Source organism: Bos grunniens, chromosome 5 (genome assembly GCF_055505025.1).
Source record: "Bos grunniens cultivar Pamir isolate PY7600 chromosome 5, Bosgru_T2T1.0, whole genome shotgun sequence".
NCBI lineage: Eukaryota > Metazoa > Chordata > Mammalia > Artiodactyla > Bovidae > Bos > Bos grunniens.
In genome coordinates this window covers 106476563-106501376 of record NC_141169.1, presented here as the reverse complement: position 1 = coordinate 106501376, position 24814 = coordinate 106476563, and the positions used below count along the sequence as shown (strand labels likewise).

The 24814-nt window shown below is 47.8% G+C and overlaps 1 protein-coding gene across 1 annotated transcript; it reads left to right on the top strand.

Moving 5' to 3' along the window:
• The first annotated feature begins 3123 nt into the window (after positions 1–3123).
• LOC147372927 (very long chain fatty acid elongase 4-like) lies at positions 3124–10136 on the top strand. The gene is made up of 3 exons (XM_086404260.1): positions 3124–3390; positions 5860–5974; positions 6437–10136. The coding sequence occupies exons 1-3, from the start codon at positions 3313–3315 to the stop codon at positions 6556–6558; spliced, it is 315 nt and encodes a 104-aa protein (XP_086260386.1). The 5' UTR covers positions 3124–3312; the 3' UTR covers positions 6559–10136.
• The last annotated feature ends 14678 nt before the right edge of the window (positions 10137–24814 follow it).

The following is a 24814-nucleotide window of genomic DNA, read 5'->3' as shown; positions in this document are numbered from 1 at the left end:
TTACCGAGGAGGGGGATGGAGCGTGTCCCGGCAGCTTCTAAACCTGTGGCTCTTTAGCATCTTACAGAGAGAGGAGGGAAAGGCTGCATTGGACAAACAGCCATCTTAATGGCTTGTCAAAAGAGGCGAGTGGGATTCCCACCCCAACCCCCATATTCCTCCAGCCCATTGGTCAGCGCTGGAGGAAGCTGGAGGATCCAGTAGGATCTGAAAAAAATAAACTTAATCCTTCACTGTGTGGGTGGGGAAGGAGGAAGTGAATCTGAGATGGGGGGCGTGGTTGTCCTGGGGGGAGGCCTGAGGGTGTGATGTCCCCAGGCCTGCCTGCCTCTCAGGAAGAGTGTGGGGTGCAGGGCGTGGGGACCCTAAGAGGGGACTGGTCTCCCTGCGGGGGGAGGGCAGGGGCTGCTGACCTGTCTGACTTCCTCCCTGTCCTCCCTGGAGCCACCGCCCTTTACCTTCTGAGCAACCTCCTCCCCTGGGCTGCCTGCTGCTCTGTCTCCCTGGATCTGAGACAGTGTCCTGTCCCCAGCCAGGTGAGGACAGGAGCCTCAGCACCTGGAAGTGAGTGAGTGTGAACGCGAGTGTGTGTGTTTGGGGGGACTGGGCTAGGACCACCACAGATCAGAGCTGGGGTGGGGAGGAGTAGAAAGCTTGTAGCCAGGGTGGGTGGGGGCACTGTCCTGCACCCTGGAGCTCAAGGACTGGTCTGGGACCCATCACGGACCTCAACGCCCCCGGCGAACAGCCAGAGCACGTCGGGTACCAACCGGAGGAGCCCAGGAGGAGCCACAGGGTGAGTGAAGCCGTGGACCGAACTGGGGGTGGCTGGGTTTGGTGAGGCTGGGAAAGAAGCCTGGGGTGCTCAGTAGACCGCAGGTGGAATGAGAAGACTAAGGAAACCCAGCGAGTCACGCCTCTCTGCCGCTCCCCTTGGGCTGCACGACAGCCACGCTCCTCCCTTGGGCCATGTAATATCAGGGGGCGCCGGGCAGGGGGCGCTGCCGAGAGGGGCAGCGGAAGTGTGAGGATCCGAGCCCCGCTGTGGCCCATGGACTCATCCCAAAGGGGATCGTGGGTGGTGGTGGTCATCCAATGCCCGAGGGCAGAGCAGTGGGGACCCCTAGCCCATGTCCTGGGTTCCTAGACCCTCAGGCTGTGGGAAGGGGAGGGAGTAGGCAGAGGAGGTGGTCTACGTGAGATGCAAACCCCACTTCTAACCTTAGGTGCTCAGAATGGCCGGGGCCCTGGAGAAACTCTGGAATAAATACTTGTGGGCCTTAGAGAACGGAGGTAGGAGGTGGCATCACCGGATGGCGTATTTCTTATGTTTATTCCACCCAGACTAATGCCAAGCAGTTGGAGGAAGAAGAGCTGGTGACCAGCAGGGTGAGGGAGGGGCGGGTGGAGGGTGGGCCTGGAGGCCAGCTTGGCTGCCCGCCTCCTCTTGCTTTTCCAGACCCGAGGATGGATTCCTGGTTCCTGGTGCACTCGCCGCTGCCTGTCACCCTCCTGCTGGCCGTCTACCTCCTCCTGGTGTGGCAGGGCCTTGCCTTATGTCCAGTCGTGAGCCTCTGAGTCTGGCAGGGCCCCTCGCCGCCTACAACCTGGGCCTGGTGGTCCTCTCGGGGTACATGTTCTATGAGGTAAGGCTGGTGGGGGACCCTGCAGTCCCAGGGTCTCTTCCTTGGGGGTGCCAGGGGATAAATAAAACCATGATCTTCCCATGCAGATAACTGAGAAGCCTCGATGGGGACTGGAGGGGCTGGAATTCTGGGTTATCTTTGGCTGCCATGTCTTCACTTGTTGTTCAGTTGCTCAGTCGTGTCCAACTCTTGGCGACCCCATGGACTGTAGCACGCTAGGCTCCTCTGTCTCCCATTATCTCCCAGAGTTTGCTCAAATTCATGTCCACTGATGCTATCTAACCATCTGATCCTCTGCCTCTCTCTTCTCCTTTTGCCTTCAGTCTTTCCCAGCATCATTTAGATGCAAACCTCCATCACTAAAGCCCATTTTCCTTAAATAAAAAAGTGGAAGTGAGCGGCGAGCCCGCGTGGGATTCATTCTCTACTTGCACCTAAAAGCCACCACCTCCTATTTCTGCCTGGGCTCTGCTAACCTCAGTTCCATTTTCTGAGCTCCAAACCCAGTGATCCTTCCAGATGTGCTGTTTGTCTCCCAATAGCAAGAGCGTCCAAGGCAGGGCTGTCTCTTACTTCTCTTTGTAAAGACAGGCCCCTCAGAATGTCTGGTACCATATGGAAGAGGCTGACACCTTATGAGACATGTCCGAGAGCTTGTCATTTAATTGTGGTGACAGATTACTCCGCTGCTCCCATGATCCTCTGAAAGCCTGCCATGCCCACATTGGCTTCCTGCTCAGAAGCCCTCCATAGCTCCCTTGGCCAGCAGGACCAGAATGAAGAGTCTCATTCAGGGAATTTTATTTGGTTCATCAAGGTGGCTCGGGGCTCAGAGCAGGGTCCAATGTGAAGTGTTTAGTACCATTCTGGATTCATTTTCGCATGAGGAGACAATGATAAAATTTCAGTTTCTTAAAACAGCCTTCAAGACCCTTCATGAGGGATTTTCCTGGCAGTCCTGTGGGTAAGACTCCGGACTTCCTCGGCAGGGGACACAGGTTCAATCCCTGATTGGGGAACTAAGATCCTGCACGCTGTGTGGCAGGTGGCCAAAAAGTTAAAAAAAAAAAAAAAATCACGGACAGATTCTGCTGGATCTCTGCTCCTGTGGCTGCCCCTCTGCTGGTAGAAGCCTCCACCACCACCCCACTGATCCCTCGCAGCCCTGGGAGTCAGAAGTCCAGATATTCCTTCCAGCGTGCAACTTCCTCACTTTCTCCTCTGCTGGCCCCATGGCCTCCTCATTGCCAGCTTGCTACCAGCTCCTGGAACACCTCCTGTTTCCTATTCATCCTGGAAAGCAAGGATGGTCCTGTATCCTCAGGGGAGCACTTAGCTTCCTGGGGGCGGGGCTTCATGTCGCCTCTGATTTAGGGTCTCATGCGGAGTAGGTGCCTGGTGTGGGTCTGTGGTCCATGTTTACCCACATTAAAAACAAAACAAAACAAAACTGGAGGCCAGCAGGATGTGTGCAAGGCCAGCCTCTGAGCCAGCCAGAGCGCAGGGTTGACCTCGTTGGCAGTCGTTCACCAAGCGTCAGTGAGGGCTGGGGAGGGATGCTGGTGTCCAGAATGTCCTCTCGGGCCTTCAACCAGCCAGGCTCTAGCAGGGTGGGGCAGGGCAGGCATCGTGACTTAATCGTTCCCTATTTGCTTCCTTCTAGTTCATGGCCACTTCACTCCTGGCTAACTACAGCTACCTCTGCCAGCCAGTAGACTACAGCCAGAACGAGCTTTGGATGAAGGTAAGACAGGCAGTGGGAGGGTCGGCCTGGAGATGTTATCAGAGTCTATGCTTGGTCTGCTCGCAGGCCTCAGGCTGATAAGTGGGGAGAAGACGTGCTGAGGCAAGGAATACACCTTTGATTGACAAGATGGCAGACTAATGTCTCAAAATAACCATCCTAAAGGGGTCTGGATGCCAGGTTCTTTTATAGAACAGAGATGGGAGGGGGTGAGGAAACAAAGTAAAAAGTCATTAATCTTGCATTTAAAGATTTACCAGAATGGCCAGCCTGGGAGTGGGAGTGAGGGGATGTGTTAATGTCTTTTTTCTTGCAGCCATTCACAGGTGGGCAGGGTCCAGACGTCTCCATGAACAAGGGCAGGGTCCAGACATCTCCATGAACAAAGGCCCTTTGGTTTAACATTGAGGCAGAGGGCCAGGGTTCCCCGAGACCGGCCATTATGTATGGACAGTATCCTTTTAGTGAACAAAAAGCAATGGGGAGAAGTTAACGAAACAAGTCCAACATGTAGCCAGATTTTGTTCTTCTCTGTAACAGAGAGAGAGTTCATAGGATGAACTTCATAAAAACCAGGTGCCGTCCCCTGTCTTCTGATGGGACTCAGTGAAGATCAGCTCAGTACAGGCTCAGAAGACCTCAGTGTGACTCTGAGCTCTGCCAGTTCCTTGCTGTGTGACCATGGGTAGCTTCCCAGCCTTTTATGGGCCTCAGTTTTTTATCTATAAAATGGGGATAATGACATTTATTTTATAAAAGGAAACAATTGGATGAAGATAGAACAAGCTGATGTATGAAAGAGTTCACTCCTGGGCCTGGCACATATGGAATGTGTGGTAGCCAAGTGGTCAATATTTCATTATTTTTAGCTGCTCTTTCAACTGGAAGCAGAACAAAAGGCTTCCTTGCAGTAAAAAAAAAAAAAAAAAAAAAAAGAACTTAGGCTTGGCTAGTCACCAGTGATTTGGGTGTTGAATCAAGGGAGATTGAATGATGGACTCAAATCTTGCTGCTCAAAACATGGTCCACGGACCAGAGATGGCAGGAACATCACTGGGAACTTGTTGGAAATGCAGAAATTCATGGCTTACCCCAGGAACATGAGTTCCGAATCTGCTTTTCAACAAACAAGATCCCTGAGTGATCTGTGTGCTGGTTAAAAGTCACGGATCCTCCTTTTTTCTGTGCCAACAGGTATCTTCTTGCAGGCAGGTGGGCATTGTGGGGGCAGAGGGTGCAGAGGAACTGTCAGGGTTGCAGCCAAAGTCAGTGGTGCCAGGTCAGAGGTACCACCAGCCTTAGAGCACTCTGACTGCACTTCCCTTCCTTGCCCAGCAGATGGCGAGCGTGTGCTGCTGGTGCTTCTTCTCAAAAGTCCTTGAATTACTTGACACAGTGAGTGCCTGTCCCTTGTAGAGAATTACCTCTGTCAGCCAGGTCTGGGGTGGTTTTGAAGGCACTGTGAATAAACGCTTCCCTCCAGCATCCCTGGTGGCTACACCTGAGGCTGATGTCAGAGTCAAATCTCAATCCCATGACCTGGAGAAAGAAGGATGCATTTGCTTCCATTAGCAACCAGGTTCCAGGTTAAGTGGAAATGGGAAGAGAAACAAACTTTAGAAACTGTTGTTATGTAGCAAGGGACATCAGACAGCAAAAGCCTTAAGTGTTATAAGTAAAAGAAGTCCTGCTTGTGAATCCAGAAGTCTTGTGGGGGTGGGGCGAGGCCACAGTTTTGGGGGTGGTGATAAAGTCTCTCTTAAAGTGGAGTCTGAGTGGAGAACCTTAGGGAATTTGCCTGATGGTTCTCTGGGTCCTGGGCTGGGTGTTTGACACTTGAGTTCTCTACCCAGTGCCCTTGGGTGGGGTGGGGGGTGGGGTTGGTCAGGTAATACTGGGAGATCCCAGACCCTGAAGCCAAGTTAGGTTCAAAATCCCAGCTTGGCCTCCGATTAGATGTATAACCTTGAACAACTTGGGCTTCCTTGGTGGCTCAGCAGTAAAGAATCCACCAGCCAATGGAGGAGATGCGGGTTTGATCCCAGAGTCGGGACAATCCCCTGGAGAAGGCAGTGGCAACCCACTCCAGTATTCTTACCTGGAGAATCCCACGGACAGAGGAACCTGGTGGGCTACAGTCCATGGGGTCACAGAGAGTCAGACACCACTTAGTGACTGAACAACAGCGACAAACAGCTTACTTAAATTCTGTGCCTCAGCTTTGCTGTCTATAAAATGGAAATGAGTATAAACCGCATGCCATTATGAGTGTTTATATGAGCTTTTATACATACAGAGGACCTGGCACACGGAAGGGGCTGTCCAGGCATTTGACTGCAGTTATCACCCTTGAGTTTTAGCCTCCCTGTCAGTACAGAAGGCACAGTCACCCTGTCCCTGGTATCTGAGGCCCCAGGAGGAGTCTGGAGGAGCAATGACCCCAGAATTGAGCCTTCTCTTCCTCCACAGGTCTTCTTTATATTACGAAAGAAGCCTGAGCAGATCACCTTCCTGCACCTCTACCACCATGGCACCATGCTCTTCAACTGGTGGGCAGGGGTCAAATACGTGCCGGGGGGTCAAGGTGAGTGAGGGGCTTGGGCAGGACTTGTGGGGCAGACCTCTTTCTGCTGGACTGAGTGCCAGCCAGCTCCAGAGGCATGCAGCCCAGCTCCCGGGTTCCTCTTCTCTGTGGCCCTGACTCCTGGCCGCTGCTCCCACTTTCTCTCTGTTGCTCCCTGGAGCATCCTAGTCACCCCTCCCTGGAGTTGGGGAGGAGGCACCTGGAGACACTCCAGCCCATCAGCCCAGAGAGGGCAGGAGGCGTTGTAAGCATCCCCGTCTGGCATCCTTGTAACCCACAGCCCACCTTCGTGACCTCGAGCAGCCCGTGTGGGACCCCCTTGTGATAGGGCCATATCAGGGCTCGTCACTGTGGGGTGTGCAGAGATGGCTCCTTGGAAGACTGAAACTGAAAGAGAGAATCCAGAGCACAGGCAAGCCTGGAGCCACTCACTTCCCTCCATCTTCCCACCCTACCCTGCAGCCTTCGTCGGGATGCTGAACGCTCTGGTCCATGTCTTCACGTACCTGTACTATGGACTGGCCAGTCTGGGGCCCCACCTGCGCCCCTTCCTGTGGTGGAAGCGGCACCTTACCATCCTGTAGCTGGTGAGAAAGACCTGCTGGCTCCAAGGGCCTCAGTGGAGCCCCGGCTTCTATTCTCAACTGCACCAGTGACTTGTAATCTGACCACGAAAAAGTCCTTCTTGTCGCTTCCTTAGCCTCTCAACTTGCAACATCTCAGCAACCATCTCGCCAGATCCTAGCACCGACCCTGACTTCCTGACCTGATGTGAGGCCCGAAACAAGCGATTCTGGCCTCAGTCTCATCTTCCAGTGAAGTGGGGGGGCTGGGCTAGGTGCTCTTGGACGGCTAATGTCCTGCGAGTCTGTGGTCGCTGTTGCATCCCTGGGGGACTGGGGGACCCTGTTGTTTGGAGAGCATCATTGCCAACTGCAGGTGACTGCCTGAGCTGTCCCTTTTGGGGCTCAGGATAGACTGAAGTCATCATCAGTGTTGACGTGACAGGGTGGGATGGGGACAAACGGGGAACCAGACCAAGAGAGGGGTCAGGAAGGTTCTTAGCATCATGAGAAGGAAGGCCTGGGGTGGTGCTTCCTAGTTCTTCATCGTCCTGAGCCCTGGAAGCCCGAAGGTCAATGGGAACATCTGCCTATTCCTTTGCTTCTCACCCTCTCCTGTCTTCTTTCCTCTCGTACCTCCTCTCCCCAGGGTCAGTTTGTGGCCATTGCCGCCTGCTCCTCCTACAATCTCTTTGCTGAGTGCCCCTTCCCCGACGGCTTCAACGTGGCTGTCCTCCTGTACTCCCTCAGCCTCTTGGCCCTTTTCCTCAACTTCTACCAGCAGACATACCTGAGGAACAAGCAGAAGAAATTGGCTTAAGGGGCAGGACCATGGATGGAAACTAACAGAGCTGTTCCCACAGAGAGCTCACATCCCACCTGGGCTGAGCAGATTCCTCTGGGCCCGAGGCTCATTCTACGAGCAAGGACAAGACTCGCCTCTATTCCAGAGTCCAGGAAGACAGAAGTGGACTCAGCTTCTTGAACTCACTTCTCATGTGGATTTGTCACTGTTTGTACACCTCCTTTCACATACACAATAGCAAGGGTGTATGTGTGTGTGGGGGGGACGCTCGGTTGTGTCCAATTCTTTTGCAACCCCATGGACTCTAGCCCACTAGGTTCGTCTGTCTGTGGGATTCTCCAGGCAAGAATATCGGAGTGGTTTGCCATTGCCTTCTCCAGGAGATCTTCCCAACCCATGTCTGTTGTGTCTCCTGCTTTGGTGGGTGGGTTCTTTACCACTGAGCCACCTCTGCTAGTCATGAGCCCCACAGGAGGAACTGTCTTACTCTCCATGTTCCCCAGACCTGGCACAGCACCTCAATAAGTAGGCATTTGGATCCGTATCTTGCCCCACTGGTGGTCATGACCTCTGATGAAGAGCAGAGCTGGGAGCATGGAGGAGGTCAAGGCTGGCTTGATCTCTCACCTTGTGGGTTGAGACAGTGACTGAGAGTGTCTACCCAGGAAGTGGGTCTGTGTGATTTCTAGTATGGATGTGCAGACATTTCCCCTGCATATCTCTCTGTTCACTAGTGCCTGCATATGTATTTACCAAGTTGTATATTTCTATGTGTGTGAGTGGGGTGGCAGACGGGGCTACACATATATGTCTGAATGTGTGTGCTAAGTCACTTCAGTCGTGTCTGACTCTTTGCGACCCTGTGGACTGTAGCCCACCAGGCTACTCTGTCCGTGGGATTCTCCAGGAAAGAATACTGGAGTGGGTTGCCATTGCTCACCACCAGGGGATCTTCCCAGCCCAGGTATTGAACTCTCGTCTCCTATGTCTCCCTCTTTGGTAGGCAGGTTTTTTACCACTAGTGCCACCTGGGAAGCCCCATATGTCTGAACACTTGTTTTCAAATACATGTATATGCTTCCATTTATGATTTTCTTTGTTGGTATTTTTAATTGGCTCTTCTGTAAATCTTAGAAAGTGCCACTCTGGCAAATAAAAGCTGCTGGGATCCATTCTGTCCCAGTGGGAGACACAGAAGTCCATGAGAAGCCTCTGAATACATGTTTCACTGACAGCTTCCAAACAGGGATGTGAAAAAAATGAGGGATGGGGTAAAACAAATGCCATCCACTTCACAGAGAGAGAAACGGAGGACTAGCAAAAAGAAGTGTACAATTGGGATCAGGTGGGATGTTGGGAGCAAACGTCTGCTGGGCTGTTTAAGGCTGCAACTGAATGGGTGTCTGGAATGCGGTTTTCCTGGGAACCGGCAGAGAACACTTGGCGCAGTGGTAAAGAATCCACCTGCCAGTGCAAGAGACACAGAAGACGTGGGTTCTTTCCCTGGGTTGGGAAGATCCCCTGGAGGAGGAAGTGGCAGCCCACTCCAGTATTCTTGCCTGGGAAATCCCATGGACAGAGGAGCCTGGCCAGCTACAGTCCGTGGGGTTGACGGACAGGACTGAGTGACTGACCACGTGTGAGCACACACTCCGCTATGCCTGCAAGATGCTGTTTCTCCTTTATAATCTCTCCCCTTAACCCTTTCCTTCACCGAGGAGGTTTTTATTTTGTGATGCCTCAACAGTTAAGAACGTTAAAGACCCACTGAAGCTTCTGCAGGGCTATTTGGGGACTATTTATCCATCAGGTACTCTAGTTAATTAACTCAAGCTAGGCAGGGCTGTATCCTGTGGACAAAATGCTCAGAGAAAATTCCCTCCTAGTTAGGCAGGATATGAATGCCTCCCACACACTTTTGCACAGCAGGTTGAGTGTCTTTGCAGGTTGAAGGGGGGGCACTTATTTTAAGGCAATCTTAAAAAAAAAAAAAAAAAAAAAACGCCCACACTGGAGCAAGGTCTGTTGGTTTGCTTAGCAGCCAGGATAAAGGAAGGATGAGTCATCCCAGAGTTCAGAGCTAATACTTGACCTTCGTGACCGCCTCTCCTGATTAAGCAGCGCAAGAGGAAGTGCTGTATGTCCTGGGTCACGTCTGAATGAAATAAGATTTTGGCGGGGAGAGCCCGGTATGAGAAAGCACGGTGGAGAGGGTTTGGGGAAAAATTCTCAGGGAGCTGAAGGTGTCCATCCTTTTTTTTTTTCAATCCCACACTTTGTTGTGATGACCCTACCTGGTTCAGGGCTGCTGAGCAGGATATTGTACATCAGGGTACAAAGGCTGTGTGAGATTACAAAACAAAGTTATTTGGATTTGTCAAAACACTGCCAGATTCCTAATTAATATGGTGGGAGTTCGTCTCTATGAACGTTTAAAGATAATGGGAAGCAAGAGTGCTGGTTAGATTTTTAAATATATAGCGTGAATTCACGCTGCATGGCTTCAGTTGTGTCCAAATCTTTGCGACCCCATGGACTGTAGCCCACCAGGCTCCTCTGTCCATGGGATTCTCCAGGCAAGAATACTGCAGTGGGTTGCCATTTCCTTCTCCAATCACATAGGATGTTGCACTTCTATTAAAATGTTCTCCAAGCCAACAGCCTCCAACCAGGCCATACTTAAAGCCTTCCCTTTTCCCGCTATGAAGCTTTCCTATCTGTCTGCCTTTGAATCACTGCCAAAATACAGTGATTCCTGCCCCAGCCAGCTCTGAATAAACAGCCTTTACTTGTTCCCATTGGGTCTGGCTTTGGTTATTTCCACATCGAGAAGTCTTCTGGGCCTGCACCTTAAGACCAGAGGGTGTTATGGTCTACCTACACTAGGGAGGATCCAAGACATTGCCCCAAATTTTCCTATCACTTTCCTCTAGCCCAGGTGGTAGGCTTGCCAGATAAAAGGAGGGTTCCTAGATACACTTGAACTTAAAAAAAAAAAAAAGAAAATTTTTAGTGTAAATATGTTCCAAGCAGTATGCACAATTGCACTCATCTCACACGCTAGTAAAGTAATGCTCAAAATTCTCCAAGCCAGGCTTCAGCAATATGTGAACGGTGAACTTCCTGATGTTCAAGCTGGTTTTAGAAAAGGCAGAGGAACCAGAGATCAAATTGCCAACATCCGCTGGATCATCGAAAAAGCAAGAAAGTTCCAGAAAAACATCTATTTCTGCTTTATTGACTATGCCAAAGCCTTTGACTGTGTGCATCACAATAAACTGTGGAAAATTCTGAGAGAGATGGGAATACCAGACCACCTGATCTGCCTCTTGAGAAATCTGTATGCAGGTCAGGAAGCAACAGTTAGAACTGGACATGGAACAACAGACTGGTTCCAAATAGGAAAAGGAGTACGTCAAGGCTGTATATTGTCACCCTGTTTATTTAACTCATATGCAGAGTACATCATGAGAAACGCTGGACTGGAAGAAACACAAGCTGGAATCAAGACTGCCAGGAGAAATATCAATAACCTCAGATATGCAGATGACACCACCCTTATGGCAGAAAGTGAAGAGGAACTAAAAAGTCTCTTGATGAAAGTGGAGAGTGAAAACGTTGGCTTAAAACTCAACATTCAGAAAACGAAAATTATGACATCCGGTCCCATCACTTCATGGGAAATAGATGGGGAAACAGTGGAAACAGTGTCAGACTTTATTTTTGGGGGCTCCAAAATCACTGCAGATGGTGACTGCAGCCATGAAATTAAAAGACACTTACTCCTTGGAAGGAAAGTTACGAGCAACCTAGATAGCATATTCAAAAGCAGAGACATTACTTTGCCAACAAAGGTCCATCTAGTCAAGGCTATGGTTTTTCCTGTGGTCACGTATGGATGTGAGATTTGGACTGTGAAGAAGGCTGAGTGCAGAAGAATTGATGCTTTTGAACTGTGGTGTTGGAGAAGACTCTTGAGAGTCCCTTGGACTGCAAGGAGATCCAACCAGTCCATTCTGAAGGAGATCACCCCTGGGATTTCTTTGGAAGGAATGATGCTGAAGCTGAAACTCCAGTACTTTGGCCACCTCATGCGAAGAGTTGACTCATTGGAAAAGACTCTGTTGCTGGGAGGGATTGGTGGCAGGAGGAGAAGGGGACGACAGAGGATGAGATGGCTGGATGGCATCACTGACTCGATGGACTTGAGTCTGGATGAACTCCGGGAGTTGGTGATGGACAGGGAGGCCTGGCATGCTGCGATTCATGGGGTCGCAAAGAGTCAGACACAACTGAGCGACTGATATGATCTGATCTGATCTATGATAAAAAATGTATTTGTTGTTTATCTGAAATTCAAATAAGATATAACTAGGTATCCAATTGGAGAAGGAAATGGCAACCCACTCCAGTGTTCTTGCCTGGAGAATCCCATGGACGGAGAAGCCTGGTGGGCTGCCGTCCATGGGGTCTCACAGAGTCGGACACGACTGAAGCGACTTGGCAGTAGGTATCCTATACGTTTATTTGCTAAATCTGGTCATCCTATAGGAGCAATGAAGCATTCTCAGGCTCCACTTTCACAGGTGGAAACAAAAAGTTAAGGAAAAGAAAGAGAGGTGGCCTGGTGGGGCTACAAGAAGTTTCAGAGCTAACAGGAGGGAGAACACATTGGAGGTGATGCAGGAAGCCCTTCCAGGATTGAATGAGGATTCAGCATCATCTCAAGGGATTTCCAGGCTGGAGAAGGGATGCCAGATAGAAGTGACTCTTCCGGTTCACTGCAGCACTGATTAGAATAGCCAAGATGTGGAAACAACCCAAATGCCCACCAGCAGAGGAATGGATAAAGAAGACGTGGTGTGTATATATAATGGAGTATTGCTAAGTCGATTCAGTCGTGTCTGACTCTGTGTGACCCCGTAGACGGCAGCCTCCTCCGTCCTTGGGATTCTCCAGGCAAGAACGCTGGAGTGGGTTGCCATTTCCTTCTCCAATGCATGAAAGTGAAAAGTGAAAGTGAAGTCGCTCAGTCGTGTCCGACTCTTTGCGACCCCATGGACTGCAGCCTACCAGGCTCCTCCGTCCATGGGAGTTTCCAGGCAAGAGGACTGGAGTGGGGGCTGCCATTGCCTTCTCCGAATGGAGTATCACCCAGCCACTAAAAAGAATGAAATCGTGCCGTTTGCAGCTACATAGATGGACTTAGAGATGGCCATACTGAGTGAAGTCAGACGGAGAAAGAGATATCAAATGGCATCCCTTGTATGCAGAACCTAAAAAGAAATGATACAAATGAACTTATTTATAAAACAGAAAGAGACTCACAGACTCAGAGACTGAACTCATGGTTACCGGAGGGGAAGGATGGGGGAAAGGGAAAATTAGGGAGTTTGGGATGGACATGTACACACTGCTATATTTAAAATGGATCAACAGCAAGGACCTACTGTATAGCACAAGGAACTCTTTTCAGTGTTATGTGGCAGCCTGGATGGGACGGGAGACTGGGGGAGAATGGATATATGCATATGCATGGATGAGTCCCTTTGTTGTCTACCTGGAACTATCACAACATTGCTAATTGGCTGTGAAAGTGAAAGTGTCATCTCCGACTCTTTTCGAGCCCATGGACTGTAGCCTGCCAGGCTCCTCTGTCCATGGGATTCTCCAGGCAATAATACTGAAGTGGATTGCCATTTCCTCCAGGGGATTCTTTCTGACCCAGGGATTGAACCCAATTGATCCAATCCAGTCTCTTGCACTACAGGCAGATTCTTGACTGTCTGAACCACCCCAGTTCAGTTCAGTTCAGTTCAGTTGCTTAGTCGTGTCCAACTCTTTGTGACCCCATGGACTGCAGCACGCCAGAGCTCCCTGTCCATCACTCCCAGAGCTTGCTCAAACTCATGTCCATCAAGTCATGATGCCATCCAACCATCTCATCCTCTGTCATCCCTTTCTCCTCCCACCTGCAATATTTACCAGGGTCTTTATCAGGGTCTTTCCCAATTAATCAGTTCTTCACATCAGGTGGCCAAAATATTGGAACTTAAGCTTCAACATCAGTCTTTCCAATGAATATTCAGGACTTATTTCCTTTAGCATGGACTGGTTGTATCTCCTTGCAGTCCAAGGGACTCTCAAGAGTCTTCTCCAACTCCACAGTTCAAAAGCATCAATTCTTCGGCGCTCAGGTTTCTTTATAGTCCAACTCTCTCATCCATACATGACTACTGGAAAAACCATAGCCTTGACTAGACAAAGTAATGTCTTTGTTGGCATAGTAATGTCTCTTCTTTTTAATATGCTGTCTAGGTTGGTCACAACTTTCCTTCCAAGGAGCAAGCATCTTTTAATTTCATGGCTGCAACCACCATCTGCAGTGATTTTGGAGCCCCCAAAAATAAAGTCTGCCACTGTTTCAACTGTTTCCCCATCTATTTGCCTTGAAGTGATGGGACCAGATGCCTTGATCTTAGTTTTCTGAATGTTGAGCTTTAAGCCAACCTTTTCACTCTCCTCTTTCACTTTCACCAAGAGGCTCTTTAGTTCTTCTTCACTTTCTGCCATAAAGGTGGTGTTACCTGCATATCTGAGGTTATTGAAATTTCTCCCAGCAATCTTGATTCAGCTTGTGCTTCATCCAGCCCAACATTTCTTATGATGTACTCTTCATATAAGTTAAATAAGCAGGGTGACAATACACAGCCTTTACGTACCCCTGTCCCTATTTGGAACCAGTCTATTGTTCCATGTCAAGTTCTAACTGAACCACCCTGGAAACCTGTAAATTGGCTATGCATGTATGCTAAGTTGCTTCAGTTGTGTCTGACTCTGCGTTCCCTTGGTCTGTAGCTTGCCAGGCTCCTCTGCCCATGGGATTCTCCAGGTAAGCATACTGGAGTGGGTTGCCCTGCCCTCCTCCAGAAACTGGCTATACTCCAACATAAAGTTAAAAAAATTTTTAAAGAGAGAAACGGAGTGATTATTCTGCTGCAGGAGTATGCGATCAAGAGACATCTAGACCTGGAAGTGGAGGCCTGCTTCTCACCAGGGCCGCAGCGGCATTTCTGTAAGCACTGGTCCCCACACACCCACCCCAAGCTTCACACCAACCCATGAAGAGGAAAGGGGATGGGAGGAAGAGACTGAATACAATTGTTATCAAGCTGAAATGATGTTTCAGGACTTCTAGGGGAGTGTGTTGACATTGCCGAATTTAATTGGTTTACCTGGAAAAGACATTATTTTCCTGCAGTTAGCATGGAGCCTCACTATTAAAAAGCAAATCCAGTGATCAGAACATTTTTAGGATTTAACACTTTGCACATACAAGTCCAGTGTCTGTGAGGCATTTGAAAATTCATACTCACCATATATATATGGGCTTCAAGTCTTTTTAAGCACTGACTGGAGGTCCATGACTTCTTTTTTTTTTTAATTTTATGGATGAATGGATAAAGAAGATGTGGTCCATATAGACAGTGGAATATTACTCAGCCATCAAAAGAATGAGATAATGCCATTTGCAGCAACATGGATACAACTAGAGATTATCTTACCAAGTGAAGTAAATCAGAAAGACAAAGATAAATACTGTATGATATGACTTACACGTGGAATCTAAGCTATGACACAAATGAACATATCTATGAAAGAGAGACAGACTCACGGACATAGAGGACAGACTAAGGCAGATGGGGGACAGGGGAACGGATGAAGTGGGAATTCGGGATTAGCAGATGCAAGCTATTATGTATAGAATGGATGAGCGACAAGGTCCTACTCTAGAGAACAGGGAATTATATTCAGTATCTTGTGATAAACCACAATGGAAAATACTTTTTTAAAAAAGTATGCATATATACATATAACTGCACTTTGCTGTACATAGAAATTAACACTGCACTATATTAATAAGTCAACTATACTTCAGTAACAATAAATAAACCCAGATTTCTCTGATTCCAAAGCCTGTGGTTTTCCCACACTGCCTGACCGCCCAGCCACCACATTTCTCTATTTCACGAGAAATTCCTGCATCCCTTGGTTGGCTCTAATTATAGTCTTTCTAAAAAGGAATGTGCTGGGCCTTCTTCCTGGCATGAACTGCACCTCGCTGGGAATGCCAGGCGTCTTTAACATTTCATTTATTAATAAACACTTACATAATCCTGCTTCTGTGTGCCAGACTCTGGGTTCGGGCAGTGTACACACATTAACTCAATTTCTATAACAATAAATGGTCATGAAAATAAGTGCTAGTCAAGCACCATTATTACTGCTATCATCTTACAGGTAATGAAACAAAGGTACAGAGAAGTTAACTGACTGGCCCAAGGTCACACAGCCGGTAAGTTTTGCAAAACCAGGATTCACATCAATTGCCATGCAGTGTGACCCCCCTTTCCTTTTAGAGATTCAGACTTCTCATCCTAACCTCTAACCTGACTACCTCCTATAAGTGCTGAGATAGGGGAGGTCAAGGACTTGGAACGCCCCCAAAGAAAGGTTCAGGAAAAGCCCAAATCTCTAAAAAATATGTATCTTAAGATAAATGTCATATATGATACCCTTTATATGTGGAATCTAATAAAAAATGATATAAAAAAAAGCTTATTTACAAAACAAATTGACTCACAGATCTCAAAATCAAACTCGTGATTACCCAAGGGGAAATGTGGAAGGAAGTGATAAATTAGGAGATTGGGACTGACACATATACACTCTACTAGGTATTGAAAAAGGTAACTGATAAGGACCTACTGTACAGCACAGGGAACTCTACTCAATATTCTGTAATAACATATATGGGAAAAGAAGCTAAAAAAGCGGATATATACGTGTGTACAACTGATTCACTTTGTTGTACACCTGAAAATAACACAACATCACAAGTTAACTATACTCCAGTAAAAATTACAAATGTGACACTTCCCTGGTGGTTAGCCCATTTGTCACAACTTCTGAGCCCTCATGCTTTGAGCTCGTGCTCTGCGGTGAAGCCACCGCAGCAAGAAGGCAAGGGCCACAGCTAGAGAGTAGCCCCTGCTCGCCACAGCTGGAGAAAGCCTGCGTGCAGCCGCGAAGACCCAGCATAGCCAAACAGAAATATTAAACAAATAAATAATGTTAAAAGTACATATACACGTATCGTAAGTGAAAACTGGCTTGGTACAGCTATAACTCCTGGCAACTCTCAGTTCTGGTTAAAAAAAAAACAAAAAGCAAAAAAAAACAGGCCATTTAAAATTTTTAGTGTTTGGGAAATGCTTATGGCCTCTAAGAAGGCTCCTTCTTTCTTTTTTTTCCCTAAACATTTATCTATTTGGCTGCACCAAGTCTTATTTGCAGCATGCAGAAATTTTGATCTTTGTTTAGGCATGTGGGAACTAGTTGCCTGACCAGGGATCGAACCCAGGCCCCCTGCATTGGAAGCATCGACTCTTAACTACCAGACAATCAGGGAAGTCCCCAAGCCTCCTTCTTTTGAGACTGAAAACCAAATCTCTAGTCTTGGTGTTATTAACCCTCATCGCAATACCTTCCTGTCCCCGACACGCCCTGTGATCTCAGACAAGGACCCTTGCAGGGGACGGAGGAGCCGCCTGGCAGTGTCCACTTTAAGCACACAGTCAGCTGACCTCAGCTGGGAAGACACAGCAACCAGCGGAAAATCTCTGCCTCTTGGAGTCACTTGGTTTTGGCAAGATGCTGGATGTCCCACCTTTCAGAGATTCTTGTGTGCTAACAGGCAGTGTCCTCTGAACTCCTCAGTCATTTATATCTTTGTCACTGGCTTTTCCCCATCAGGTCTTATCAGGGACCTGGCATGACCAAGGGCAGAATGGGAGACGGGTAGAGAAAATTAGAAAGAGAAACCCAGTGAAAACTCCCTCTGCTCTACACTGGATCAGAGGAGATGCCCTAATAATGCACAACAATAACCAGTAGCTGCTGGGCCTCACCACTCACTTCTCAACCAACCTTGGGCAATTTGCTTAACTGCATGAGCTCTCAGCTTCCATGTCTGTGCTCAGACGCTCAGTCATGTCCAACTCCTTGCTTCCCCACCAGACTTCTTTGTCCATGGGATTCTCCTGGCAAGAATACTGGAATGGGTTGCCATGCACTCCTCCAGTGGATCTTTCTGAGCTAGGGATCAAACCTGCATCTGCTTCTCCTTGGCAGGCGGATGCTTTACCACCAGTGCCATCTATATATTAGGATCAATAATGGCAGCTACCTCTTAGGGCTGTTATTGAGGATTAAACGCCATAGTGTATGTAAAAGGCATAGTTCAAGCCACATAACAAGAACTCAAGAAATGTGAACTATGGCTATGTAACAGACACCAGCTTAATGCAATTTGCTATTTTTAAAATTCACTTTATTGAAGTATAACTTTTTTTTATTACTCAGCATGTCTTGGTAAAATACAATAGGGCATCTTGTAAAGTGATCTCTGTAGTAGTTTTATGGAGTAGGCTAAGCTGCTCTAAGAAAAAGAGGCAAAGTGCAGTGAATCAAAGAACAATGAAGCTTATTTTTCTCCCAGGTAACAGTCCAAGGTGAGTGGCCGGGTAGTGAAGTACCGATGATTCACAGTGTCATGCTATTTCTGCTGTACAGCAAACTAATTCAGTTATACACACACACACACACACGCATTCTTTTTCATATTCTCTTCCATTATGGTTTAACAAAGGATATTGAATATATTTCCCCGAGCTATACATGGGTGCAAAGTCACTTCAGTCATGTCCAACTCTTTGTAACGCTATGTACTGTAGCCCACCAGGCTCCTCTGTCCATGGGATTTCCCAGGCAAGAATACTGGAGTAGGTTGCCATTTCATTCTCCAGGGGAGCTTCCAGGCCCAGGGATCAAACCCACGTCTCTTAGATCTCTTGCAGTGTCAGGTGGGCTCTTTACCACTAGTGCCACCCGGAAAGCCTGTGCTCTACAGCAGGGCTTTGTTGTTTATCCATTCTATGTATCATAGAACAGTTGCTATTTTATGTGAGCCCCATTACACCTATGAACCCCAAGTTGTATTTCCCATTTTACAGATTAAAAAAAAGGTGTAGGATAACTCACTTTCCCAGGCCATGTAGCTGATAGTCAGATATGCAAAGCGCGACTCAAAGTCTTGGTTTTCTGCTTATTATATTGCCTGGAGACAGTGTTAGCAGTAACCTTCCTCCACCAAAACACATGCATACACACTGCATCTTGTTCCTGAGCTCCAGGAGAGCAGTCTTTACAACTTGGTCATTGGTTTTCAATATTACCCAGTGTAGTAGAATAACCCTAGGCAGCTGAGGTGAGCCATGCAGTTCAAGAGGTGAAACATCATGGGGAGTTTGCCAGCCATTTCTCCCATGGCAGAGATAAAGGCTTGAAGCTGAGTTGAAGAGTCCGATGCGTGGTGGCTGAGTACCATCAGAAAGTGTGAAAGTCCTTATTATGACCCTCAATATCATATTCCTACCCAGCAGCATAAGCCTGCGAAAAATAAGATAGCTATTTCCCAAGATTAATTTAAAAACAAAAGGAAGAGGCTGGGAGGGTGGGGGTTTCGGCATTGGTCTGGGGAAGGGGAACTAGAAGACGACGGACATTAAAATAGAAGCCGATGAACACTGCGTAATTTCCAACAGTTGATAATGGCACACTGCAAGGTTGGTGGTTCTACGGAGATAATTGCCGTTCCCCAGATTACTGTCTTTACCAGAGAAAGAAATGATTGCTGTGTGTGCAACAGCATGCTGCCTTTAGCCTCTTGAAACGTGGCAGTGATTAATGAGAGACTAGGCTTGAGATTTGCAAATCTTTCACCTAGAGTTGGGGACTTTCAGGAATAGAGAGACAGCTCCCAAGAAGAAAACATAATAAACCGTACTCCACAGACAGGGAGACTGAGATGCTTATGGAATGACTCAGTCTTCAGAGCAAGTCTGGATCTGAAAAATGAGGGCTTAACCCTATTGACCTCTTGAGTTTTTGTTTCCCCCCACCCCCCTTGCTGGAGAGAGTCAAGCCCAAATACTCATTGTAAGGACTGATGCTGAAGCTGAAGCTCCAATATTTGGCCATCTGATGCAAAGAGCCAACTCATTGGAAAAGATCCTGATGCTGGGAAAGATTGAGGGCAGGAGGAGAAATGGGCAACAGAGGATGAGATGGTTAGATAGCATCACCAAATCAATGGACATGAATTTGAGCAAACTCCAGGAGATAGTGGAGGACAGAGGAGCCTGGAATGCTGCATTCCATGGGGGTCACAAAGAGTCAAACACTAACAATACTTACTAATAGTTATTGAGTGCTTATGATTCTTCAGGCATTTAATATGAAGGTAGGGCTTCCCTGGTAGCTCAGTGGTAGAGAATCTGCCTGCCAATGCAGGAGACACAGATTTGATCCCTGGGCGGAGAAAATCCCCTGGAGAAGGCAACGGTAACCCACTCCATTATTCTTGCCTGGGAAATCCCATAGACAGAGGAGCCTGGCAAGCTATAGTCCATTGGGTCGCAAAGAGTCGGATACAACTGAGTGACTAAGCAACAACAAGATTCTATTAGTGTCTTTATTGGACAGATGGAGAAACTGAGCCTTAGCGAGGTTGAGTGTCATGCTGAATAGGAGGTGTTGCCAGTTCTCGGACCAGACCTAGCTCAGTCGGGATCCGAGCTCATATCCTGGAGAATGTAGCTCCCAGCCCCTGAATTCCTCATGCCCCACAGCATCCAGTAAAAGGACCAGACTCCTAAGGAGGCTCATTCTCCAGGACAGTGGTTCTCAAGCTTTGGTTACATCAGAATCACCTGGAGAGCTTGTTAAAATACAGATTCTTGGGCTTGATCCACCCGTATTCTGATCCAGTAGGTCTGGGAGGGGCTTGGACATTATATTTCTAATTAGCCTCCAGATCTTCTGGTCTCTGCTCATCCATGGACCACACTTTGAGTAGCAAGCCCCTGGAAGCCACCCCACCTCAGCCCCTACCTCCAGGTCTGCTGCTGCTGCTGCTAAGTCACTTCAGTCGTGTCTGACTCTGTGTGACCCCATGGACTGCAGCCTACCAGGCTTTTCCCTCCATGGGATTCTCCAGGCAAGAACACTGGAGTGGGTTGCCATTTCCTTCTCCAATGCATGAAAGTGGAAAGTGAAAGTGAAGTAACTCAGTCATGTCTGACTCTTAGCGACCCCATGGACTGTAGCCTACCAGGCTCCTCCATCCATGGGATTTTCCGGGCAACAGTACTGGAGTGGGGTGCCATTGCCTTCTCCCACCTCCAGGTCTAGTCACATTGAAACTGTGACTGAGCCCTAATCCTGTTCAATGACCAAAGCATCTTTTAATCAAATTAGAATAAAGAGGATTTATTTTGAGAGACATTGAGAAAAATGGGGACTGTCTGGCCTGCATGAATCATGTAGTGACCACATGTTTTCTTCCCAGACTTAGAAGGGATAGTTCTTATATAAAACTGTTATACATTTGTTTAGCACTTTAAAAATAAAATGTTCTTTTCATATACCTGGATACATAACCTAAACTCATAAAAATATCTTCACACCATGTGGGCCATAATCTAGCTCAACAAGCCATGAAATATAAAATACTCAAAGAATGCCTTCCTTGATCTGGAGGCCTAGGCAGAGAAATCAGAGTTGCAGTCATTACTGAGAAAGGGAAAAATCCAATTCAAATGGCTCTAACCCTAAAGATCTATGAAGCTCCCGGTTCACGATTTCAAAATTAGAAGGCTTTCATGTTATATCAGTGAATACCACAATGAGATGGGTTGAGGAAGGAAAGATGGACGTTAGAAAAAGAGAAACTGAGATAGAGTCCCAGTGCATCCCTGGCTTCCCTTGTGGCTCAGCTGGTAAAGAATCCACCTCCAATGCGGGATACCTGGGTTCGATCCCTGGGTTGGGAAGATCCCCTGGAGAAGGGAAAGGCTACCCACTCCAGTATTCTGGCCTGGAGAATTCCATGGACTGTATAGTCCATGGATCACAAAGAGTTGGACACTACTGAGCAACTTTCACTAATGCATCCCTAACCCTCTAGCCAGAGGGAGCGGACACCCTCACTCACCAGGGCTAGTCCTCCTTTGAACCTCGAAGCCCTGTCCATCTGGGTCACTTTCCTTTCTCTCTTTGGCCTCTGAAAAGCCCAGGACCCATTAATGAATTTATTCCTGGATTATATTAGGGCAGGAGGGAGGGAGAGAAAAAGCCACTCTCCAGATGAGAACCTTGATTTGTGACTGTCTCTCCTTTTAATCCCTCTGAACAGGAAACCACTGTAACAGACTCTGTGGTTTCTCTCAGGATCTAGGTCAATTTCAGTGTAATCTCTCCTTTCCTCTAACCCTCAGCCTGGCCTCCTGCTTTCATCTCTTAAAGCAGCAAAGACATCCTCCCCCACTCCGAACACCCCACAAACACAAACTCACTTGTTTTGCACACGTGTTTTGTCTGACTCTGCCTTGTCCCCTCTATCAAACAGGAAAGAAAGGCCATTTCCAGAATTTCCTCCCCAAGGTGTCGGATTGAGCGGCAAGTGAGAAAGAAGTGGGTGGGGTGGGGGGAGGGGGAGAACAGCTGCTCCTCTCATTAAGATGTTTTTCACCCCAGATCTGCAAGCAGAACGCATGTGGGAGAGAGGATTAGGTGAGAGAGGGCTTTGCTGATTAATACTCTATTATTCATTATTGCATGCTTACATATCCTGAGGTCTATTATTTAATAGTAAGAACCACAGGATCATATATTAATACTTTGTAACATTCAGTAGTAAGACTCAGTCTATCCAAGACTTACTAATGGCCTTTTCCTCCTAACTTTTTAAGAAGTTACTTTGGTTTATTTCAACCATGTTTCCTTCTGTTTGACTCTCCCTGGTCCAGTCTAAGAAGTCCCAAGCCCTCTCCCCAGACTCTGGACACCTTGGTGTTTCCTTAGAAAGATGCTGACTAATGAGTCTTGGGCAGGGGTTTCCCTGGTGGCTCAGTGGTAAAGAATCTGCCTGCCAACGCAGGAAACATGAGTTTGATCCCTGGTCCGGGAAGATTCCACACGCCGCAGAGCAACTAAGTCGGTGTGCCACATCTGTAACCTCTGCTCTAGAGCCCGGGGGCCTTAACTAATGAAGCCCTTGTGCCCTAGAGCCTATACTCCCAGCAAGAGAAGCCACAGCTAGGAGAAGCCCGCTTCCATGAAGGGTAGCCCCTGCTGGCCACAACTAGAGAAAAGCCCGTGCAGCAATGAAGACCCAGCACAGCCAAAAATAATAAATTAAAAAAGAAATCGGAGATCTCTCCGCAGTGCCCAGGGATGTGCTGGAGAAGCCCTGCCAGAGTGCCTGTTGCTTTAGAGATGGGGTCCCCACAGCAGAGCTCTCTTCCCCTTGGCAAGAAGGGGCAGAGGCTGAGCTGAGCTCTGGCCCATGGGGAGCACTCTGGCTGGCTTGTAGGGTGTGTCTGTCCAGTCCCTTCACTGGAAACTCTCATCACATTTCTGATAGGGTTTTCATGCCTATAACCTCATCCAAGGTTGTTGTTGATTACTAAGTCGCTTCAGTCGTGTCCGACTCCTTGCGACCCCATGGACTGCAGCCCACCAGGCTTCTCTGTCCATGGGATTCTTCAGCCAAGAATACTGGAGTGGGTTGCCATGCCCTTCTCCAGGGGATCTTCCTGACCCAGGGATCAAACCTGTGTCTCCTGTAGCTCCTGCACTGCAGGCAGATTCTTTACCACTGAGCCACTGGGGAAGCCCTCCTCCAAGGTAGAGGGGCAAAAATCTATATTTGATAGGAAAGACTCCTGACTTAATTAGGACAGAATTTTATTTTTGCCCTCTCCTGCCCCTTTACATTTTGTCTAATGGGGGAAGCTTTTTCTCTTGACCTGGATAAAAATCCAGGAGATCTCCATGTTGTTTTGGTCCATTTTCTTACATAATAAAACAGAGCTGCACTACCTTTAGGTCTCAAACACGCTCCTAATTTAGGAATGAAAGCACCCAGTCCAAAATGTTAAATTGCTTCTAGCCACAAACTTGTTTTAACCCACAAAGTGGAGGCCGTTTGTGTAGTAAAAGATAATGCAGAAGTCAAGAACCTGAATGAAGGGCCAAAGCAGATTTAATTCAGGACTTCCCATATTTGACCATCCACTGCCTGTTTAGGTTCCATTTCCACAACCACTTGGAGTGTCTGGCTTATCTCAGAAATCCTCTTTCAATTCCTAGCCCACAGTTTCCCCTTCCTCACTACTCCAGAGTTGAATTCCTTTCTCTCGGTTTGATTACATTCAACACTTACTAGTTGATATTCACAATATGGCCAAGGTACCACGTTTGCTGTTGGAAGGCAAATCAGAGATGAGTTTGGTCCTTGATTTCAAGCTATCTCTATCTCTATTATCTGAAAGTGAAAGTGTTAGTCACTCAGTCGTGTCCTACTCTTTGCAACTCCATGGACCATATAGCCTGCCAGGCTCCTCTGTCCATGGAATTCTCCAGACAATACTGGAGTGGGTTGCCATTCCCCTCTCTAGGGGATCGTCCCCACCCAGGGATCGAACCCAGGTCTCCTGCATTGCAGGCAGACTCTTTACCGTCTGAGCCACCAGGGAAGCCTATCTATCTATTAATATCTTCCTACCTATGATCTCTATCTATAGAAAGATAAATAGTGTGGTACATATATTTATATATGGGATAGATACATACATACATATAAAAATAAATACAGACACACACATAGAGATATATATTCTAATGAGAGTAGAGGGGGAGAAGAGGCTAAAAGAATTAATGGAGAAATAAAATGGAAGCCTCTTGGCACATATGCTTTACAGACACACACAAAAGTGCCTGGGTGTTCAGGAAAGGAGTATGCATGTGTAATACTGCTGGGGGATCGTGACCTCACCAGCTCTTCATGATCTGCCTTCCTCCCCTTCTCCAGCCCAGTCTCACAGACATCCCCCCAGCCCTGTGTCAGCTACGTTCACTTTCTTTCAGTTCTTCATCTTCTATTTTAAAAAAGAAAATAGTTTTATTTATTTTGACTGTCCTGGGTCTTCACTAGTTGAGGTGCATGGGCTCCTCATTGCGGTGGCTTCTCTTGTGGAGCACGTGCTCTAGAATGCTCGGGCTTCAGCAGTTGTAGGTCCCAGGCTCAAGAGCACAGGGCAAATAGTTCTGTGCTGCATGGGCTTGGTTGCTCCATGGCATGTGGGATCTTCCCAGATCAGGGATCGAAACTGAGTCTCCTGTATTGGCAGGCAGATTCTGTACCACTGAGCCACCAGGGAAGCCCTCTTTCAGTTCTTCTAACCAACCCTGAGCCTTCCACCCCTGGACCTTGGAACACACGCTTCCCTCCACCTGGAACAGTATCCCTTACTCATCATCACCTCAGAAAGCTTCCCTGGGTCCTAG